Source organism: Hyperoodon ampullatus (genome assembly GCF_949752795.1).
Source record: "Hyperoodon ampullatus genome assembly, chromosome: 10".
Taxonomy (NCBI): Eukaryota; Metazoa; Chordata; class Mammalia; order Artiodactyla; family Ziphiidae; genus Hyperoodon; species Hyperoodon ampullatus.
In genome coordinates, this window is record NC_136923.1 from 49,235,454 (window position 1) to 49,259,561 (window position 24,108).

The 24,108-nt window shown below is 44.5% G+C and overlaps 1 protein-coding gene across 1 annotated transcript in view; it reads right to left on the reverse strand.

Annotated features, from left to right (window-relative positions):
* ITGA9 (integrin subunit alpha 9) overlaps positions 1 to 24,108 on the reverse strand; it is a 353,562-nt gene that overhangs the window by 47,228 nt on the left and 282,226 nt on the right. Inside the window, exons 21-23 of the mRNA XM_079713622.1 lie at positions 20,719 to 20,808; positions 18,511 to 18,619; positions 13,129 to 13,236 (exon numbers count right to left, since the gene is read on the reverse strand). Of these exons, the coding sequence (XP_079569748.1) occupies positions 13,129 to 13,236; positions 18,511 to 18,619; positions 20,719 to 20,808 (307 nt within the window). The remainder of the gene's footprint in view (positions 1 to 13,128; positions 13,237 to 18,510; positions 18,620 to 20,718; positions 20,809 to 24,108) is intronic.

Below are 24,108 nucleotides of genomic sequence, written 5' to 3' on the forward strand. Positions count from 1 at the left end.
ACGTATAAAACAGATAACTAACAAGGACCTACTGTATAGCACAGGGAAGTCTACACAATATTCTGTGATAATCTATAAGGGAAAAGAATCTGAAAAAGAACATACATATATATATATATATATATATATATATATTTTTATTTATTTATATATATATAACTGAATCCTTGTGCCAAACACCAGAAACTTACATGATATTATAAATCAACTACACTTCAATTAAAAAAAAAAAAAGCATGTGTTCACCAAGAGGGCAAGTAGTAGACACTGAAAAAAAAAGTGAGTTTTCTTTGGGTTATTTGCTAGGTTGCTTTAAAGTGCCAGGCTTGGCTTATGTACAGGTTATGTCTTGGCCTCCAGCAAGTCTGCTGCAGGGAGATTTCTTGTTGCAACTACCCTCCAAACATAACTAAGTCATAAAACCCAGGACTTTCCTCATGCAAAATGTGCCTTAACAGCCAGCCAGCTTCAAAAATCAGTGTTACTGTCAACTGCTGTGGCCAGTGAGATAAGTGATTCACTCTGGGAAGAGAGCTCCCCCAGAGTGAGTGCTGACGAGTACACACACAGAGACTCCTGGTTTCCAATTCGGACTCGGACACCACCATACAGGGGCAGCACGCGGGGTTGGAATTGCAAAGGAGAGAAACCAAGTAGCGCCACAGTCAAGGCAAGAGAATTATCAGAAAACACAGACTTGGCAAGGCCTTATGAACAAAGAAGATCACCTTACAAACTCCTGCGACAACTTGGGTCCTCCCCGACCCCAACCCTGAATGAAGGTCTCAGCAAGACCTGCTCTGACATCTCTATTTAAAATCAAAAACTTCCCCACTCTCACCCCCTTGCCTCCTTTATTTTTCTCCAAAGCATTTCCTATCATGTAATGTACTATACATTTTACTTATTTATTACTTGCCTCTACCAGAATGTAAGCTACGCGAGGGCTGGAAATTATTACTTTTTGTCTGTTTTGTTCCCCATAGTAACCTAGTGCTTGCCATAGGGTGCATGCAAAGCATTTGCTGAATAAATGAAGGTGTGGATTAAACCCCCCACCCGCCACCAGCCTTTCATGGCAAGGATGTCATCACCATTTTATAGATGAGGAAAGGGAAGCTCGGAGAGAATTAAGTAACATGCTTTAGACCACGGCTTCTTAGATATTAATGTGCAAAGGAATCACTGGGGATCTTGTTAAAACACTTTCTAATTCACCAAGTCTGGGTGGCACCTGAGATTCTACCTTTCTACATTTCTCACTTCCAGGTCATGCTACGGCTGCTGGACAGCTACAAGTCCAGACAAAACGGTGTTATGAGGCCTTGCAGTGGCTGTACAGTTTAGTGGTCAAGAGCAGACATCAACCTAGCTATTTACTGACCCTGTGATCTTGGCCATCCCTTTGTCTTTACCTCTGTTTCCTCATCAAACTATCATGAAAATTAAAAGAATTTGTCCAGGTAAAGTATTTAGTACAGTTCCTCAACTATAGTTAAGTTCTTAATAAAAATTTATTATTATCATTATTATTGTTATTAATATTACTACCACTTCTTTTTAGCCTAAACCTAACAGCTCCTTCTCAGAATACTAATGGAGTATTATTATTTTCTACTTCATCAACATAGGAAAAGCCTACATTTAAGCTGAGAACGATGACCACTCACAGCTACTAACAAAAAGTTAGAAACTTCTACTATATATACTATGTGAGAATTCTGAGGCATGATCTGAAAAGTGGAATTGTTGGTATTCGTATTTTAAATCCTGTTACTGTCAAATTGCCCTTCACACCAACAGTATTTGGGAGTGCCCGTTTGACCTCATCTTAACCAACAATGGATATTAAGACTCTTTTAGATTTTTGCCAGTTTAATGGGGGGAAAGACCTCATTTTCATTTGAGTTTGCATTGCTCTGATTACTGGTGAGGCTAATGGTTATTTGCCATTAAATTTTTTTATATGTTTGTCATTAAAATTTCTTCTTCTGTGAATTTCCCATTCCTATCCCTTCACCCATTTTGATGATTTTTGGCATTTTCCTTATTGATTTGTAGAAGTTATTTATATATTATTTGTCTGTGAACTATGTTGCCAGTATATTCTCCCAAATATCTTTTAGTTTTGTTTATGATGTATTTTGATCACACAAGATTTTGGTAATTGTATAGATTTAAATTTGTCAGCCTTCTCTTATGGGTTCTAGAATTTATGACTTGCTTATGAAGAAGAGCTTTCCCATCTAAAGATTATGAAAATATTCAGCACTTTCTACTAATACTTCTTCTTCTTTACATATAACTTTTTCATCCATCTATTTTTTTTCTAAGTGAGGTACAGGTTTTCCGTAATTTCTTCCCAAATGGAGAGACAATTTTCTTCATTTATTGTGAAGGAGTTTATATACCTCTATTGTTTGGGGTGGTTATTTCATCAGATATTTCTTCTGCTCCCTCCTCTCTATCCTCTCCTCTGGAACTCTAAATATGTGTATTTTGTTATGCTTTATGGTGTCCCCAGGTCTCTGAGGTTTTACTTGTTTTTCTTTACAGTTGACCCTTCTTACCCACAGGTTCTGCATCTGTGGATCCAATCAACCACAGGTCGAAAATATTTGGGGAAAAAAATTCCAGAAAGTTCCAAAAAGCAAAGCTTGAATTTGTTGCCTTCCAGCAACTATTTATGTAGCATTTACATTGTATTTACAACTATTTATTACATAGCATTTACTTTGTATTAGTTATTATAAATAACCTAGAGATTATTTAAAGAATATGGTAGGAAGTGTGTAGGTTATATGCAAATACTATGCCATTTTATATAAGGGACTTGAGCATCCATGGAGTTTGGTATCCATAGGGCAGTCCTGGAATCAATCCTCCACAGATACTGAGGGATGGCTGTATTCTCTTTTCTTTCAGTTCTTTTTTGGTTTTGCTTGTTTGTTTACTGACTTGCCAGGACTATTCTGTGGAGCCTGTTTCTCATGAAGTGTGTAGCCTCTGATGTCTCTGCTCATTAATTTTTTCTACACTTGTTTTTATTTTTAAACCTGGTTTCCTAGAGGTTGTCCTGGATCAGTATAGCTTAATGATCAGTCAATGTTTGGTCAGAGGTTGCACAGAAATACCTTGATCCAGTAAGGCTTCCACCCTTAGCCGATGGACCTGTGTGTGGCTTGGGGAATGCATTCAAAGGTCAGGCAGTTTATAAGTGTGCCCAAGCTTTTACTTGCGGCATTCACAAAGCCTCATATTGAGTCAATTGATTCCCTTGGATTTTCTAGGGAGACAATAACGTTGTTTGCAATAGGGATACTTTGGTTTCTTTCTTGACAATAAAGGTTATTCATTTCTTTTTATTCCTATGACATCCAACACTGCTGAACTGGAGAGACAAAAGCAGGAACTCATGCCTCCACTCCACAGGTGGGACAGCTCCTAATGTTCCAGCACCAGGTTGGAGTTTTCTATAGGTTCTGATAGGGGATCTTTGTCAAGCTGAGGAAGTTCCCTTCCATGCCTTCCTTACTAGAAGTTAAAAAAAAAAAAATAAGTGGATGTTAAATTTAATTTTTGACTTTTTAGAAGCCCTCATCAAGACAATCATCTGGTTATATCGTCTTTCATCCCTTAACTATTAATAGAGTGAATAATGTTAATCAATTTCTTTATGGAGAATCAACCTAGCATTCCTGGATTACATCCTTCTTTACTCAGGATAGATTCTTCTAAAAGGAATCGATTAGCAAACATTTATTTAGAATTTTTGTATCTGTTTTCAAAGTGAGTTGGCCTGCAGTTTCCTTTTTTGTGTTACTGCCCATTCTGCATTTCTAGTTTTGGAATCATGGTTATGTTAGTATCCTAGAATGAGCTGTTCATCTTTTTCTACTCTCTTGAACAGCTTATATAACACAGAAATTATCTGTTCCTTGAAAGCTTGGTAGAGCTTACCTAAATAGCTATCTGGGTCTCGTGCTTTTTTAAGGTGCAAGTCTTTGACTACACTTCATTTTTCTTTAATTAAATAAGTTTCAGGTGTACAGCATTATAATTTGATGTCTGTATACTACTCATATTTTTTCCTGAGGTAATTAGTCTAGTTGGATTTTTTACCTCATAACACTTCTTTTAGGCTTTTATATTTGTGGGCATTATATTGTGAAAATAATATCTTATAATTTAAAAATCTTCTCCATGTGAGTGTAGTTCTTTGATCATTTCCAGGTTGTTTTTTGGCATTACCACTCTTTTTCATTTCCTGATCAAATTTGCTGTAGGTTCATCTGTTTTACTGGACCAAAAAAAGCCCCCGTTTTTAGTTTTTTTGATGTAGAATACTGCTGATTTTTTTCCATTTCACGACTTTTGCTTTATCTTCAATGATATCTTCACTTCACTTTCTTACAGCTGAATTTATTTTATTGTCCTTTTACTAGCTCTTGTTGTCAATTTAGGTCCCTTATTTTCAGTCTTTCCTGTTTTCTGTATATGAGTAGTGACATTTTCTTCTGTGTGGGTTTTGTCTACAACCATTAGTTTTGATATGAACAAGCTTTCACTCTCTTTCATTTCTAATTTGTTTATCCCTTCCTCTTTGATTTCTTTTTTATCTAAAAAGTAAATTAAGATGGTGTTTAAAAATTCCCAAGTAGTTCTGTTTTTGGTTGGTTGTTTGGCTAAACTTTTGTTGTCAACTTCCAAGTTTATTGCATTGTGGTCTGAGAATGTGGCTTGTATTACTTTGACTTTTGAAATTCTATTGGGATTTGCTTTTGTGGTGCAATACGTGGGTAATTTGTGAATGTTCACATATGTTTGAAAAGAATGTGCATTCCCTTATTTACGTACTAGGAACTCTACTAATTGCTCCATATACATTAACTTCTTCTATCCTCACCATGTGAAGTAGATAGCCCATTTCACAGAGGAGGAAAATAAGCTTGGAGAATTTAGGTGACTTCCTCAAGGTTACCAAAAGCTGGTAAGCAGGCAAGTACTAATGAAACCCAGACATTCTGACTCATTTTGGTCTTTCTCTCTCTAAGAGATCACAATTGTTAGCTGCATTATTCAAATACTCATGATTTTTGAGGAAAGTGTATTAAATTTTCCTGCAGTAACTGTGAATGTATAAATTTCTCCTTGTTTTTCTGTCAGGTATTACTTTATATGTTTTTTATAGCTATGTGATTGGTTATATAAAAATCCATTTATATTACAAATTATCATTGGATTGTATCTTTAATCATTCTGAAATACATTTTTTGGCCTGGTTAACAATTTTTTTGTTTCAATTCTATTTTGTTTGTTATTAATATTCTTATGCCTGTTTTCTTTTTGTTAGAATTTGCCTTATCTTTTTTTGAATGCCTTACATTATGGGTCATTTTTAAAGGTGTGTCTCTTACAAGTAATTTATGCCTGGGTCAAAAAAAAACCCCACCTGAAAGTCTGCCTTTCACTAAAGCATTTAATTCATTCTCAGTTATTCTGATTATTGATATATTTGGATTTATTCTTGACATCTCATATATATAAATACATGTAAAAATTTTTTTTCTCCTTCACCTGCTTCTTCATGAGTTCTTTCTTTTTAAGTGCTTCTTATTCTTAGTGGTTTGGATGTCCTACATTGATTTTATTCTTCTAAGTTGCCATTAAAATTTTTGCATGTTTAAACTTTATTTTTATCAAAGCCTTGAGTTAATTGGTACACAAACTTTTCCCCCAAACAAGACAAGAATCTTGGCTTGCTTTTACTTCCATCTTGCCAGCCTCCTAACTCTTATATTGAGAGCATTTGGATCTTCATTCCAGATTGTTAAAAGTTTAACTGGCCTTTTTTGGGTCCTTTTGTACTACATTCTTGAGAAATCCCTCAAGTTTCCAGTCCACTACTTTATTCTTTTATATCCATTCTACTACACAGCTCATATACTAAGGTTTTTATTTGAATGATCAAAATTTTAAATTTACAAAACTCTTGTTTATTCTATTTCATGGGAATACTGTCTTTTTGCATCTCTCTGAAGACATCAGTCTTGTTCATTCTAAAATCTTCTTCTGTTTGCCTCATTAATATACACTCTGGTGTTAGTTATTCTTTTTTTTTTTTTTTTTTTTTTGGCGGTACACGGGCCTCTCACCGTTGTGGCCTCTCCCATTGCGGAGCACGGGCTCCGGACGCGCAAGCTCAGCCGCCATGGCTCACGGGCCCAGCCGCTCCGCGGCACGTGGGATCCTCCCGGACCGGGGCACGAACCCGTGTCCCCGGCATTGGCAGGCGGACCCTCAACCACTGCGCCACCAGGGAAGCCCTAGTTATTCTTTTGATAGCAGTTGGTGCCTCGCTGTCCTGGGGTAGATGCTCCTCATTAAGTGGATGATTCTTGATGGTCTGCTCATCTTCTGTCTGTTCTGTTGACTGAGTCTGCCTCTGGTGACTGGGGAGTGGGCAGTGCGCCCAGGAGGGGTGTGCACAGTAGTACAGGGGGAAGTACCTGTGCTTTGAAGTCAGACAGATCTGACTACAAATCCAGCTCTATTACTTACTAGCTGTGTGATGTTGGGCAAGTCTTTGAGTCCTGGTCCCTTAACTTGGGATAATGGCCTTACCTTATGGAGCTGCTGTGTGGATTAAATTTAACAGCATATAAAAAAAGCCACTAAAGCCTCAGGACAGCACTAAGTGGTATTCATTTTTTGTCAGTTATTCAGGAGAAATTTTTTCACTCTTTAGCCTTTGATCAAATGTGATCGATTTGATGGTCCTAACACCACTTTCATTAAGCAGATCTGTCTTCCTCAGATCATCCTTGGGGAAAACAATTCAGTCCTCCATTTCTAAGTTTAAGCTACTGTGTAGTCACTGATATATCAGGTGCATCTTTTCTTCATAGGGATATGGAGATCCTCATCACAAATTAATTAAGGTTCCAGTATCAACTGACTCATTTTGGCAGAAATTAGATCATGGGCAGCCCTGTCTGGTGCACATGCACTGGCGGGGGGGAGGGGGGAGGTTATAATTTACTAAGATATAAGTCTTGCCACCAACTTGGATATTCTAATGAATACTGGTAATGATATTATATTGATATCAATATCCTAATGGTACCCTATGGCAAAGTTATTGATGTGTCTACTTGGAATATTATCCCTCATTCCCACCCAATTTTACTTCCTGGAAATCATGTCAGTTCTTTAGAATCACTGCCCAATAGTAGGGACAGAACAAACCAGAGAGGTAAGCCTTTTCAGATAGTTTTGCAGAAGGAAGAAAGAAGGGTATGGTATTTATTTCATGTTTCTTCTAGATTACTTTTAGAGTTTTTTTTTTTTTTTTTCTTGTGGTACGCGGGCTTCTCACTGCTGTGGCCTCTCCCGTTGCAGAGCACAGGCTCCGGATGCGCAGGCTCAGCGGCCATGGCTCACGGGCCCAGCCGTTCCGTGGCATGTGGGATCTTCCCAGACCGGGGCACGAGCCTGCGTCCCCTGCATTGGCAGGCGGACTCGCAACCACTGCGCCACCAGGGAAGCCCACTTTTAGAGTTTTTTGAAAGACCCAGGACTTTCACCTGGAATAAAGTTCCAGCCCTTTGCTCTCTGTAAGTCATTTATGACTTCTTTTCTTCCTGCATATTATTAGAAGCCAAACCCCTAAGCCTCTTTCTCCAGTGTTAGAAAGTTGCTCACAGACAGGTTTTCAGTGCCAACACCTGAAGTTTGAGTCCTGAGACGACCTCCCATCCTTTCCCCTGAACCTTCATCCCCTGTGAGTAAACTTAAGTTTGGAGCAGGATCCCACCCAAGTTCAAAAGGTCTTGCCTTCATGAGCCATAAAGCTTGTGACATATGTGCTACCTTGGCCCTCTCTTAGGCCTGTGCTCAGGGGCTCTGCTAAAAGGCCCATCTCTGCAGCAGGCCCACAACAAAGTGAGGTTGTTACATTTTCCAGGCAGGTTCCTATCAAGCTGTGTGAGAGAAGCTGTATCCTCAATCCAAACAGGAACCTTCTCTCAGGAGCAAGTGCCTATGGCTTGTCTCACACGGGTAGTCAGGCCCACAGAAGCCACTCTCCCCTGCAGCAGCCTGATCATTTGCCGGCAATGTCCACGACGTGTGCTTAGCCTTGGGGAGCAGGGCGCCTGGCCTTCCCCAATCCTAAGTCAAGAGAAATGAAGGTGCGGGTCCATGAGCAAACACAGATGATGCACCTCAGAAGGAATGATGCACCCCAGAACCTCACCAACTGTCACGGGAAATGACAGTGGTTTAGCACTCTCTGTCACACTGCCAAGAAATCCATCTGCTGTACGCCCTGCAGAAGGCGTAGAGAACAGTCACCTTTGCCTGTATGTATAAGAGGTGGGCAGAGAGAATGGAGAACCAGGTAGGGCCTCCACTGTACTCCTACACACGCTGACCACTCCCTCTGTCTGGAATGTTCTCATCATGTGTTCTCCTGGTGAACATCTACACATCCCCTAAGCCCTGACTCCAAAAGCCTGCTTTGTGAAGCATTTGCTGTCCCCTCCCCAGGGTGGGGTCCATACCTCTGTACATCCCTGGGTCTGGGCATGCCTCCATGACTGCATTTGGTATATGGCACTGCAATTACATTTCACAGATCTGCCTCCTGCTAGACTGAATTTCTGCCAGTGTTGCGTGATTTATTCCTCTTAGTAGAGCCTGGAACATCATTGGTGCTTTCTCTGCCAGTGTCTAAAGAATAAATCAAGGATGATCTAGCACTTGTGATGATTTTTATTTAATTCGTTTTATTTAATTCATTCACTTCAACTATCAACATGCACTGTACCTCTAGGGGAAATGTCTACTCTGCTGTAACTTTTAGTTATTCATCTTTATTTTATTTATTTATTTTTCGGTCACACCGCATGGCATGTGGGATCTTAGCTCCCCAACCAGGGATCGAACTCGGGCACCCTGCAGTGGAAGTGCGGAGTCTTAACCACTGACCCGCCAGGGAAGTCCCTGTGATGATTCTTATTTTAGATGGGCTGGAGAAGTCTGTCATTCTTCCCCTCTCTCACTCTCTCTGTTATTTTCACGGTCCTCCCCACTAGGCCTCCTGATGGTCTCTAGGGTCGTGGTGGCCTGCCCATGCTTTGGCTGTGCTGTGGGGGGTCGAGCGTCCCCACAGGACTCGGCACAATCCCAGTGGGTGGCAGGCAATGGAAACTGCAGGTCATTCCTCAGGCCACCACCAAGGCTGTTTCTAAATAAAACACAAGCAGGGTGGTGGGGCTAGAACACTTGCTCTGAGGGAAGGAGATCAGGAACCTCAGCTGGGTGGACACAGAAAGGAGTCCCACTGCACTAGGCTTCCTATACTAATCTCTCCCACGTGAGCAAAGGCACTCTCCACTCACAGGCAGCTTGACCTCAAAAAACACTTTGGGAGAACAAAAGACTCTCTGGTGAAACGTAGAGGCAGGCGTGTCCTGTCCAGGGACCCTGGCTGCAGCCCCAGACACTTCTGAATGAATTCTGAACCAACAGTTAGAAAACTGTGTTGCAGAGTCGGGGCCTTAGGTGGAGTGATAGCTCAGACCCGTGGGGTCAGCCAGCACGCCCACCCTCAGCAATCTATACAGATGATGGATACCACGGGCACTGCTGAAGGGAGAGAAACAATCTGAGGGTCCCGTGGTGTGTGGGGAGGGATGGCAGATACGTCCTCTCTCAATGCCTGCTCTCTGCTCCTGGGCTTCAGCTGGCTCCTGGCTGCCCAGGGGCCTGTCCAAGACTAGGGGTTGGTGGTGGCTGAGGGTGCGGTATGGGGGGATGCCACCAGGCCTTAGGGGCCCCTCCTAGTGTAATACAAGGAAGGAGTACTGGTTTCTCCTAATAAGTGAGTCTGACTTGCACCAAACCACCCAAATGCCCAGAACAAGAGCCCCACTCTATTCAAAGTCCCAAAAGGCCAGAGTGGAGGACGTCGCGAGCTGCATGACCTGCCCCAGTAGGCATTCTCGGGCGCTGCTGAGCAAGGGAGGGGCCGAGGCTGGGAACCTGGCTGAGCTGCAGGATGCCCTTGCTCTCAGCCCTTTGGGCTTTAGGGTAGAGGGTGTGCTGCCCACCAGCCTCTGAAACAGTACCTGGGACTCTTGCCTCATCACTGCATCCATTATGCACTGGCCTTTACGTTTCTAGTCTCATCATCACTCTGGTCTCCAGTGATGACTGTCCATGAGAACACAGTGCTTCACTACTTGCTTAGTGAGAATTTGCCAGTGAGCTTGATTTTCCATACCACACAAACGCCAAGGGCCTCAACACGGGCTGGTGTATCCAAGCAAAGGCTTGGCCGTCCTTGAGAATTCTGTTACATACTTTTGAAAATTCTCAGTACCGTACTGAAAATCCAAAGGGTCTGCTTCTGAGAACTCAGAGAACGGAATGCAGGCAGCTCACAGCACTTGGGTTTTCAAGAGTCCACTCAGCTGGATGATCAGTCAGGCAGTTCTGCAAATCGTCAGAAAAACCACTTCTCATGCCTTCCCGCCAAGCCAGCTATTTATAAACACGTCCCAAAGTCCTTTCGAGTGGCTCCTGCTCGGTCTGATGATCAGTAAAGAGAAAAGGGGGTGGACTTGGTGCTGAGATACTTTCAGAATCTGAGTGACTTACATTTCCTATTTTGCTCAATAAATAATTTTGTCCATGGGGGAGCATTTTTTTCTACAACACTATAGATGTTTATGTGAACAGCTCATAGAACATGCTCTGTGAGGATAGCATCCCTAGCTGTGGGGACAAGGTGGAGTGGCTGGTGAGATGAACATTAGGTAAGGAGGCAAATGGGAGCACGTGGGTGGGAGGAACCTCACACTAAGCTCAAACCGTGGTAGCTGTAGGTGCAGAACGCCGGGGGGGTTTCTACCGCTGTTTCAGCAGAGCACCCAGGCACGGGCACTTTGTGGAGCAGGAATGGAATACCGTGAGCGGTGGGGATGGCCAAGCAGGCAAGCCAGGAGGGGCACGTGTTCCGCGTTCAACATTTCCCGTGGTCCAGGGTTTCAGCCCACGTGAACCAAGAAGACAGCAATGCGAGAAACCATCATCGCCATCACATGAAGCTTTCTGAGCCTCCTGTGGGCTCAGATGTGTCACATGCCATGGGTCTTGCTGCCCTTATTTTCAAGCTATCCATGGAGAGACTGTCCCTTTGTCTGGCTAGCTGTCCCTCACGTGTCCGTGCAAAAGGAACAATTCAGTGGTGCCCTCAACGTGGACCACACTCCCTCTCCTTATGTAGTGACTCTCTCAACCATCACGCACCCTCCCTCCCAGGAGGGGTCACCCTCACGCCCAGCCACTCCAGACTCTCAGGCACACTGAGGCGATTTTTATCAGCATGAAACTTTTCCTGAATTCATGCAGAAAGAGTAAACGACTCTTTCTTTTGTTTCATACTGTGAGTTTTTTCTTTCAGTCCAATATCAAATATTGATTGAGCATATAATATATGCCAAGCATTGCATATAGGAGGCCCTGGAAATACAGCAGTGAGCAGACAGAAATCCCCGTCCTTATATTGTACGGGGCCAGGAGGAGGCAGATAATCTGGTCAAATAGGGAAATACATGGTATGTCAGCTGGTGATGAGGGTGATGGTGAAATACAAGCAGGAAAAGGGGGTGAGGGGTGCTGGGACAAAGGCTGGTCAGGGAGGGCCTCTCTGAGGAGGTGATATCTGAGTAAGCACCGGGAGAATGTGAGGGCAGAGGTCACATGGCTCTCTGGGGGAGGGAGTGCTGGGTAGAGGGAAGATCCAGTGCAAAATTCAGGAGGTGGGAGAGTATCTGCCATGCTCGAGGGCCAGCAAGGAGGCAGGATGACTGCGGTAGAGAGAGTGGCGAAGAGGAGGAGGAGGAGAGGTCAGAGAGGGGCAAGAGACAGGCTGTGAGGCTGGCTGAGGTGCTGGAAGAATCTGTGGGGTAAGTGAGCCACTGGAGGGTTTTGAGCAGAGGATGACACGACCTGACTTAGATTCTGGAAGGCTGGCTCTGCCGCTGGGGCAAGAACAGATGGCAGGGGTGCCAAGGCAGGAACAGGGACCCGAGTGAGGGGGCCACTGCAATAACCCAGATGACAGATAACAGTGCCTTGGGCCAGGGTGCTGGCAGTAGAAGGGTCAAAAGCGGTAACATTCTGATTTGTTGAGAGGGCAGAGACATCAGATTTTCTGACAGATCAGGTGTGAACTGTGGGGAAAAGGTGTCAAGGGTGACTCAAGCAATTGGAAGGACATAGTAGCTGTTTGCTGAGATGCAGAAGGTCATGGGGGGAAGCAGGTTTGGAGGGGTACTGTTGAGAGTTCAGCTGTGCAGAAGACTGAGATTCCTGTTAGGCATCCAGGTAGAGATGGCCTGAAGGTAGTTAACTGTCAGAGTCTGGGATTCATGCGAGAGATCTGGGCTAGAGAGAGAAACATCTGGTGTCATAAGCACAGACTGAATATAAAGCCATGAGTCTGGGGGAGATCCCTAAGATTAAGGATGGTAAAAAAGAGACCCTGGGCCCTGTAGAAGTTGGGGAGATGAGGAGAAAACCAGTGACAAAGGAGAAGCCAAGGGAATGTGATGTCCTAGAAGCCAAGGAGGTGGGCGGAACAATCATATCCTAGTTGAGAGAAAATCATCTACAGCCGACTTAGGATCAAGTTGAATGGCATATTCTGCACATGAACTTGAGTTTCAACCTACACTTCTGTCTTATGAACGAATCCTTCACCCTCTAGGCATCAGTGGCCCTATGAGAATCTTTATGAGTGCTGGGGATCTTCCCTTAGAAAAACACATTCAGATACGCACAAGACTACAGACAGTTGCTGGCGGTTCCCAGAGCCAGTAAAGTCCATCCCAGAAGTCAGGTTCATAACTGACGCTTGCCCATCCCCAAAGAGGTCTTCTCATGGCATGACCCAAGCTGTCTCAATGTAGAAATTCAGGTGTTGCAGGTCTCCTGGCTTCTCCAGGTATGTTTCCAAAGGTAGAATGAGTTAACCTTTCTGGGCTCTTGGGTGGAATACAAAATGTGAATGGGCTGGCTTGAGCCTGAAAGCAAGTGTGAAAACAAATGAGAACTCACCACCATCTCCTGCACATGAAACATCTCAGCTCCTCCAGGTGACAGGCGACTAGGGAAAGAGATGCTGACAGATGACCCAGGAAGGGTGCTTGGCCCAGTGTTATAGACCTGTGGGTGTGAGACACACACAGCAAGTTTTAATAGAAATAGAGATCTTCATTTCATGTCCTGCAATATATACTCTAAAATCCTTTGAAATGATACACAGAGATACTACAGTTTAGGATACAGAAGGTCATGACTTGAAGTGAAGTGAAATATCAAATGATGAGAGATTTCAATGAAATATAAATTTTTCGAATATGCATTTAACATCACCAAACCTTCAAATTACCTTCTTTCCCTTTAGCATTTTCTTGTATTCTTCCAGCTAAAAATTATATTTCTTTTTACATACCTGGAAATTTACTCATAGACTATTACACTTGGTGGGGATTCAGAAATAATCTAGACCAGTATTTCTCAAACTTTAACACATATCAGAACCACCAGATGGGCTTGTCAAAACATAGATTGGGGCAAGGTCATGTCCAGAGTTTCTGAGGTTGTAGGTCTGGTTGGGAGGGGGTGCGTGGAGGCTAAAGGATTTGCATCTCTAATGAGTTCCCAGGAGATGCTGATGTTGCTGGCCCAGGAAACATACTTTGAGAACCACTTATCTGGTCCAACGCCTTTCCTTTTACAGTTTGAGGTAACTGAGACCCTCAAAGAAAAAGTGGGTTGTCCCCAAACCAAATGACCTAACTTACAGAAAGGGCTGTTTTTACTATACTATCTAGCTGGTTTGATTTCTCCATAACTTACAGCTTATCACTTGCTAATACCGTTTGATGACACCTGTGCACCTCTTTTCTGTCCCAGCATTTGGTCCTGTAAACTTTACCCCTCTCATTCCCACCACAGTCCTCCTTATTTTCTGTTTCCAGCAGCCCATTATCTCCTGAGAAATGAGAGAAAAGATGGCGGCCACAGAAAGACCGATACAGGAAAGGAGATGGAGCAAAGGCTGAACATGAAACTGAAGGAAGAAATGGAAGATGAAGGAGAGTAAAAGAGATAGGTAGATGTGTAGAGATAGAAAGTAGATTAGTGGTTGCCTAGGGCTGGGAGGAAGGGGGAATGAGGAGTGTGGCAGGCAGAAGAATGGCTTCCCAAAGATGTCCATGTCCTAATCCGTGGAAACTGACTATATTACATGGCAAGGGGGATTTCAGGTTGCTAGTCAGCTGACTTTAAAATCGAGAGATGATCTTGGATTATCCAGGTGGGTGCAATGTAATGGCAAGGGTCCTTATATAGGGAAGTGGGAGACAGAGTCAGAATCAGGGAGATGTATTGTGAAAGAGATCCAACTGGCCATTGTTGGCTTTGAAGATGAAGGGGACCATGAGCCAAAGAATGCAGCAGCCTCTAGAACTTGGAAAAGGTAAGAAAACAGATTCTTCCCTAGAACCTCCAGAAAGGAACGCAGCCCTGCTGACACCTTGCTTTTAGCCCAGTGGAACCTTTTCAGACTTCTGTCCTCCAGAACTGTAAGATAATAAATTTGGCATAAAGTTCACAGTAATTTGTTACAGCAGCAATAGGAGACTAATATAGGGAATGACTGCTAATGGGTATGGAGTTTCTTTTTGGGTGATGAAAATGTTCTAAAATTAGATTATGGTGACAGCTGCACAATTCTGTATAAACAGAATTGTGGAAAAAGTCATTGCACTGCGCACTTTAAACAGGTAAACTCTAAGGTATGTGTCTCAAAGATGTTATTTTTTTAAATTAATTTTTATTGGAGTATGGTTGCTTTACAATGTTGTCTTAGCCTCCGCTGCACAACAAAATGAATCAGCCATACACATACAGATGACCCCTCCCTTTTGGACTTCCCTCCCATTTAGGTTACCACAGTGCATTAGGTAGGGTTCCCTGTGCTATACAGTAGGTTCCCATCAATTGTCTATTTTATACATAGTATCAATAATGTATATGAGATATTATTAAAAAAAAAAAGATGGGTAGGAGCAAGAGAGAGGAAGAAATGAAACACTGCTTGGTGGCCTGGGGGCTAGAGAGAGAATTCAGGGATTCAGGGCATCTCTAAAGCTGAGGTCAGAAGGGCAGAGCCAGGAGACAGGCTGGACAAGTCACCGGGTCTTCACACTTGGCAGAACGCATAAGGATCTAGCTCCAGCAAGCTCTTCCCTAGAAAAGCATGTTTTCGTTTTTTGCAATAGTGAGTTCTGCTTCAGAGAACAGACACAAAAAACGGTTGAGTGGATGAGCAGTTGTTGGCAACTCTTAATTCAGCAAGAACACAATTCACCCATAACAACAACCCTAAGGCACAAGAAAAGGAAGGAATTTCCAACCATGATGGAAATAGCTAATTTGAAGTGAAACATGAGAGCACAGAATTGAAGAGAAACCTATTGACCTGTCTGGGAAATCCCAATTAAAGCACAAGTGGGGGGAAGAAAAGAAGATGATGATTTTGTTTTGCATGATTTCATCCATCAAAACCAGATGGATGGGAGAGCTTATATTACCTTATTTATTTATTTATTTTTAACAAATGTCTTAATGTCTGACTCTCTGCAAATGTTCTTGTGTAACATCTGTATTATTTTTCATCATTTTTCAGGTGAGGGAAATAACTGATGATGAAAAAAAAAAAAAACACAGCCAACTATCAATGGTCAACAAATTATTACATCTCTGTTAAGAAAACTCTGATGAAACTTTGAAACCAGGTCCAAGACTAATATCTCTGCCTTTCTCCCATCAGCATTTGCAGTGGAGTCTTTAAACAATGACGCAGCTTGTTGAATATTAGCTTTGAAAAGACACAGAAAAAATATCTTTATGTGGAAAGACTTGTGCTTTTCTTCAGGAAGGATGTTGCCAGAATAAGGAAACATAGAATTTTATCCATATCCCTGACCCCATTCTCCCCCATTATCTCTACCTTTTTCTGGGGGTCACTGTCACCATCAACCTGGTCAGTGGCTTTCCTGCAGGATCGTCAGAATAATGACAGTTATACCAGAAAATTAGTCATCAGAGAATTCTCAAGGAAACTGTCAGCTTTGCTAACACAAGAGGATTTCCTTCCAATCAATGACACACACTATCTATCTTTCAGACCCAGCCAACTTTCTTAATCCTGAACGGAATGCTATGTACTTCCTCAGGCAACTGATAATCACGAGGAGAATCTAAGGGTCATGCCAATCACTCATTTCTGGCGACCCTATTCCCTAGCCTGTATCTACGTCAGGATACAAGAAGAAAGCTCTTTGCCTGAATACGAAACTTTAAGCTCCCTGCAAAGATGTGTTCAGAGAAACATGATGTAACCACATGCCCTCAGATTTCTTTCTTTCTTTTTTTAAAGAGGAGGAAAAGAACATTTTGTATATCTTTTGAATACGTTTTTGTATAACTGTTATTCTTTTTTGCCTTCTTTCAACATCTATACCCTCTTTTTTAAAAAAAATTTAGTTTACTTAAGTATAGTTACTTTACAGTGTTGTGTTAATTTCTGCATATACCCTTTTCATTACATGATGTGTGTCATTTGAACCCCTCTCAATAATGTTTTTGACTGTATATTTTATTGTAAGTAAGACACCTCCAAAAGTTTAGTTTAAGTAACTAAACTTACCTAATTTGTAAGTAATTAAAATTAAAATGATTTAAGTAAAATGAAATAACTCCATCTGGCCTTCATCTGTTTTCTATCCAATTACAAAAAAGCAATGGAGAAAAGGAAACTAATTCTGAGAAGCAATTCAGAACCACTGAGGCCCTATTCCCAGCAATCACTCTAAGGTCTCAAAAGCAAGGCTAACCTCATCTTTCCCTTTTTTCCTGTAAATCAAACATAGAGTGTGATAGCTGGGGTTTAGCTGGCCGGCAGGCGCCTCCTCTCTGAGCTGGGATGTGTGCTATCCATCATGGCTTTGGAGGCCTCTTGCTTGGGAGAATGCTTTGGAGAAAGGAAGACCATTGTTTGTGAGAGACCACAAATATTTTACTGACTCCCTCTCTGGACCCTCACCCCATCTTTATTTGTCATCCCCTTGGTCCACCCAGGAGTGGCCACAGGGAAAAAACAAATAATTATTTGGTCATAGCAGCAGACGCCAGACCAGGAAACCATCTTCTACGTGGGGAAGGATGGAGGTGAGGCAGGGGAGGGTTTCGGGAGCTAGAGCTGGAGAGATGTGGGATGTGGATTACGGCACACTGTCTTCATCACTTCATCCCCAGCTCCTGGCAGGTGCTGAGCTACACAGGGGTGTCCAGGCAATGCCCGCCCAGTCCCGGCCCCAGCCCGGCTGCTCCCAGCTCTGTGCCCTGCAGCATGTCCTCTACTCCTTGGGCCTACATTTCCCGCATTTGTCCATCGAGGAGAATGCCTGGACGATGCTCTGTCCCTCTAACTTTATGTTCAAAGACCCTCCTGTTGAACAGCACTGGCCTGAAGGGTCTGTACTTAGAGCAGGGCTCAGCAAATGATGGCCTGTACACCAGATCTGGCCCGCCACCTGCTTTTGTACAGCCTGCTAGCTAATATGGTTTTGTATTTTTAAATGGTTGGGAAAAAAAATCAAAAGAAGATGAACATGTCATGATATGTGAAAATGATATGAAATTCAAATGTCAGTGCCCACAGCTACAGTTTCGTTTGTGCATGGCCTATGGTTGCTTCCATGCTACAGGAGCAGAGTTGCATAGTTGCTGGCCCGCGAAGCCTAAATACTTATCTTCCGGCCTTTTGCAAAAAAATTGTGCCCACCCCTGGCTTCCAGAAGGATGCTGTCCTTCACGGTGTCCACAGTCCACACCGAGTGGACCTGCTGGACACAGTGCTTATGTGATGGAAGAGCCAGCCCTGTTCTTTGGGAGAGCAGCATGTTTCCCCTGGGGGAGTTCCCATCGCTCACACTGCTTTGCTCTTGTAAAACCCCACTTCTGAAAGGCTGTCCCTCTGTGGGAGGAGCGGGCTCCTGGCTGAGTTAGTGTGGAGAAGTCCAGGATTAAGGGGACATGGCAAATCCTTGAGGCTGCCCTGTCCACAATGTGAAGAATGATGGAGAACTGAAAGGGGTCCTTTGGGGCCATTTGGGAAGGGATGCTGACCTGGCCTCAGCTTTCAGAGCATTCATGCAGCTCTCTCTCCAAATACTGAAGAGCAGAGGGGTCTACACAGCAGAGTACCACACAGCAAAGGGATTAATTCTGTGTGTAATTATGGAAACACACACACACACACACACACACACACACACACACACACACACACAGACACACACAGAAGGCACATCGCTTGGGTCCTTCCATTGGTCCCCAGTGACAGAGAAGGTCTCCAAGGGTGGATACCTGAAGGGTGATGTTGAGAGGCTGGAAATGACACTCCAGGTCTTCCAGCTGAATGAAGTTGGATGCATCTACAGACTCGCCGTACACAAAGGAGGTTGGAGACATGATTCTGAAAGAGGAAAGCATGAAATCTGTCATCCCAACCCAGGGTAACTGTTATCCTGAGAACCCAAACATCTGTCCCTATTTAATCTAGAACCTGGCTCCCCACAGTGTCCTCCACCAAACGCTTCCCTTCTGGAACCGTTCCTTCCCTCTCCTGTAAATGGACACAGCCAGACCTATGCTTTCTAAACAGACATTTCCAGTAATGTCTTGTCATCTTAGGTGAAATCAATAAGCTACGTATACAAACATGTACCAGGATTACATTTCTAAAATGAGAAGGAAGACGATGGTAGCTTTGTTTTTTTTTAAACTGGATTATAAAATTACGCATGTTCTGTTTTGTCATTTGAAAAACATTTTGTGGATTGAAAAAGATTATGACAATTTAAATGAATTATATATTTGGCATCTTAAGCCCCACTCTGTGACAAATTCATTTAAAAAAAATAAAGATTTTCCGACTACCAAAATTACTAGGAATTAGGTATTAAAAGTTGAGTCCTCTCAGTGATAGCCTTTTTCTTCAGATTTCAAACAGTGGCTACGTAAGATGTGATTAAGAATTCCGGTTCATTCTGTAGTGATGCTTTCAACGTTGCCCGCAAAAACAAACCCCAAGATGAGACAAAGCCAGACTTACTAAATTCCCAGACAAATAATGGATTCTAGAGGAGATTCTAGAAGCTGCTCACTTGCCTAAACACAATAATGTAAGATTTTTGGTACCAAGTCTGAATGGATAGCAATTCACCTATTTTCAACATAACGTACATTAGTTTGGAAATGCAGTGAGTTCCCAGTACCACCCAATGGCAAGAGCTGGTTCATTTAAATGAGCCCTGTTTTATGTTCCTGGAAGTATCAGCAGTTCACTCGTTTGTTTAACTGATGGCTTCGTCAGCAGGGGGAGAGGGGGCTGGCGGGGGTGGGGGGTGCTGTTAACACTTCACAACGAGGTCTCTGAGGGCCGGACAACAGGATCAAGTGAGCCTGTGTTTTCTCTTTCATCCCCCGAGGACGGGGCTTGGTCCTGGGGATATTCTCACTGTGCCTCTGAGGAGACAAGTAAATAAACTACAGGGTTAAAAATAGAGCCATGAACAGAGGCAAATCTGTGTTAATTTGCAAATATATTCCACCAATGCCTCATGTCTAAAGAACGTGATGAAAAACGCCAAGAGGCAGGAACGCCCACCGGAGACTCATTCCTGACACCCAGCAGAGTGGGGGAGCTTTGCAGGGATGGTTCCTTCTGCAACGCATTAACTTTTCTACTTCCAGCCAAGGCCGGGACCCAGAAGCACTTGAAAACTGAAAAATGAGAAACTTTGAACCTCCAGAAAGTTCAGCTTGCCTGTGGGGCAAGGGTTCAACAGGTCCTCATTTGATCTAAACTAATTGTGCAAATCCTTTTTCCACTATCAAAGAAGTATGTGCTCTGTTTCTGAAGCCGGAAACAGGAACTGACTTCTCATTTTTCCAGGCCTGGGTTTTGGCTGAAAACCACCCCGGGTTGTTTTGGGTGCCTGCCTGCAGCCCTGCTTTCCAACAATGCCAGCAGCATTGAGTGGCCAAGGACTTCAGCCAGGCAGATGGTGTGCCTGCTGTGATCGGCCCTGCCTGCTGGCTCTGCAGAAGGGTCGGAAACACGCAAAGTCAGTGGTGACTCGAGGCTAATCAGAAAGCAGCCCAGGTTTCCTGGGAGCCAGCCAGGGCACTGGGATGCATCTGGTCGTAACCTCTGGCCCAGGAGCCTTTGGCTAAGATTTTAATCCCAGGAATCAAGCTGCCTCCTATCCTATGACACTCTGGAGGGGTGGGCACTGGGAAGAGATGCATGGAAAGATGTACAGAATATTCAAAGAAATTATGGGGCTTATATTTGTCATCACACTTCTTGGGTTACCTACCAGGTGGGTGGGTAGCTGGGAAAGAGGAGAAAATCAGGGAGGAGGACACGAGTCACTGCAGCTAAAGCTTCATCCTGCATTTCAAAGCTGGGCAAAAGCAGTGGCAGGGCTCCTGGCTCCTGGCTACACAAGCAAACATAAGAGAAGTACAGGGTTCCATTCCAGGCAGATCTGTGTCCCGGCTACTCACCCAGTGATGGATGTGTCCACCTCGTGCATCAGCGGCACCGTCAGCGTGAGGGTGTTGTCGTGCAGGGACTCTAAGCGCTCCATGTTGCCGCTGTGCAGGGAGAGAGGAGGGGACACTGGTCAGCACAGCCCGCCCACGGAGGGCGTCTCCCCTCCCTGCAACAGGTCTCTGTTCTGCACCTTTTTACCATCGGCTCTGTTTTTGGTCCCTGTATGGCATCCCAGTGCCCTATGGTCTCAGGTGTATTCCCCCCGCAAAGACATGAGTGGGGAGTGGAGAAGGGAGACAGGAAGGAAGGCAGGCAATCAGGGCACATGATCCAGGAGGTCAGGGCTGTGGGCAGCGGGGCTTGGTCTGGCCGGGGAATTCTGGGAGGCAGCGTGGAGCACCAACCCCAGTCTCCCTAACTGAGGCCATGGGAGCTGATCCACTGATTCCTGAGGCCTGCTGGGGGGCGGGGAGGGGGCATTAAATCCCTGGCACCTGCCCTATGTGCACAGGTGAGGGGGTGTGTGGCCAGAAAAAGCCTCAGGCAGAGAGGCAGGTGCTGGGAGCTGGGAGCTGTCCAGTGCGTGCGTGGTGGAGGTGAGTGCTGAGAGGTTATGGGTGGGTACCAACAGTGTGTGCTGCTTCTGCAAGGCTTGCTCCATGAGTAATGGACCAGCAAGGTTAGGGCACTGCAGCTGGGAAGGGGTCTGCTGGACTTTAGCATCTATTTCCCATCTACAGGCATCACCCATCATCCACTGACAAGCAAGGCCAGGAGAGAGGTCCTGGCCAACCCCGTCCTGATAAATATCATGGGAGCTCCTGTTATGGAATTCTGGCTCCAGCAGGTTCACATACAGGCCTTCCCCTCGGTGTGAGGAAGCACAGAATGGGGAGTCTTGCAGGGTCATTCTGGAAAGGTGAGCACAAGGGGGCTGATGCTGTTGAGGGCTACCATGTGCCAGGCACACTCCTCAGCGTGACTGAGCTGGGTCCTCAGAGTAACCCCAGAGGGAGGGGCTCACCCACCACTGACAGGTAAGAAGCAGCTCAGACAGATTAGGTAACTTGCCCCAAGCACCCACAGCCACCAGGACAGTCTCCAAAACCAGTGCTTTTCCACTGTGATGCCTTCTCCTGATACCAGATTTGGGGGATTGAGGGAGGGGAGAAGGAAGAGGAGAGGAAGGGAGGAGGAGGAGGAAAAGGAGAGAGAAGACCTAGTTTCCCTTCACTACTTTATGAAATTTCAAATATGAATTGTGATCATTATTGTAGGGAAGCAACCACCTTGGGAAAAAGCATGGCTACTGGGTACATGGTGCCGAACCCAGCACCTATACTTGGTTCTACCACACAGAGTGAACACAGGGTCCCAGTTGAAAGCTAAGTTCACCCTCCAGGGGTGGAACATAAGAGTCCCCAAGACCCGCTGAGGTTTGGACACAGCTCATCCGGACCACTCCCCACCCATCATTCCCTGAACCTGTGCAGAGTTCCTGCCGGCTCCCTGCCCTCCCTCCGCCCCCACTGCCTTCCTCTCCCCACCAGTGAGTGCTGAATGCAACCATACTTCAATGGCTCACATCCCCTCTCCTCCTCTCTCCTATTGTTCTGAAACAATGGTGCTCTGTGACTCTGACCCCTGACTCCTCATCTGTCTTCCGCATATGGGGTGAATCCATCACAGTTTACAGAAGCAGCAGGATCAGGTGCCCACCTGGCCTCACTTCCTTGCCCTTCCTTTCCCAGGGGGGACAATGAAAGCTGTACAATCACTGCTCAGAGCAAACCAGAGGTGACCCCGGAATGGATGGGAGGACGGCAACGTCCGGGCCTGCTCCCTCCCCTCACCCAGCATCCCACCAGGTCTGAGTAATTGGTTCCTGATGGAAGCACCACCCCGTGCCCTGCCATTTGTCCAGCCACCTGTGGCCGCTGGCAGCTCTGGCCCAACAGTCTCATCTGTCATCGGGTGACTGCTCCAGACTGAGTGAAGTTGCAAAGTTGAGATAAAGAGGCTGAACATCAAAAGGCCCCCAGTTATTCTGCAAGCTCGTGACTTAGGATGCTTCCCATGGTCTGCAGAGCCAGGCTGCTGAGACAGGAGCTCTTGAGAAACTGTTTAGTCTCAACTTTCTATCCTCCTAAATCCACAAGTAGGCAAGAGATCTTCAAAGGGTGGTGACGGGAAGAAAAGGACGATTGGTATTTTAACTGTGGCTTTCAAGATAAGGAGCTTTAAGGATCCTTCCGTCACAGTAGGGAATCAAGTGCTGTGGGTGCCCTCTGGGACAGTAAGACCAGATTTTCACCAAAGTCTGCAGAGGAATGGGTGCCTGAATTATTCTGCTGCAAGTTTAATAGATAACACAGCTTCCTAAACATCTGTGATTCAAGAAATTAGAAGATTCTGATATTTAATTATTTAAGCGACCAGTACTAGGTGTTCCCTAATGCTATATAGAAATATTAATGTACATAAAGGGATGTTCTTTAATTAAGTTATTAGCGTTTTCTTATATGCCCAGCACTGCATCTGGCAAACAGTAGGTGCTTAACAGATGTGTGTTGAGTGAAAATGTGCCCAGTATAGAGTAAGGGACTATACAGAGTAATCACTTGATGAACCTTTAAAAAAATCCCAATGCCCAGATCTCACCCCAGACAAATTAGATCAGGATCCCTGTAGGGTGGACCAGGCATCGGTAGTTTTTAAGGCTCCCAGGTGATTCCAATGGGCTCCTAAGATCAGAACACCACTGGTCTATGGACATGAGATTCTAGTAGATAAAGTTTCTGCCATTGTGTTGTTTGCTCCCCTTCTTTGACACCTCTGATTAGCCCTAAATGGGATTGGGAAGTAGGTGGAGTTTCCTCTTTTTGACAAGGAAAAGTCTCTTCCATGTCATATTTCCTGCCCAAATGTTCCTTCCCATGAATATCAGCTGCTCCAGGTGTTGAGAGACCCAGACAGCACACTGATAGATCTGCCCAACAATGGCGAGTTTTCTGTGGATCCTAGGAACAGCAGAATAATTTTCAGGTTGGAATAAGCATCTGCCCCCCTTTATTAAGTCCAACAGTCTTGTGCTCTGTGGGCAAGCCATTGCATTGTATCACTCCCCTCTTCAAAAACTTTCAGTGGCTCCCCACTGCCTGGGGAATGCAGTTGAGGCTGTCAAGGCCCTCCGTGGCCCAGCCCAATCTCCTCTTTCAGCCTCATCTTCCTTCTACTGCCCTTGTATGTCCCCCACCCTTCCTCTGAGATGGTCAGGAATCCCCAACACACTTCAATGCCCACCAGTCACATGGGTGTGACAGAGTAGGCTGTGCCATGCACATCCTCACCACTGTGCCTAGGCTTCTTCAGCCCCAAAACAGACTCCTCTGTGTAAATGC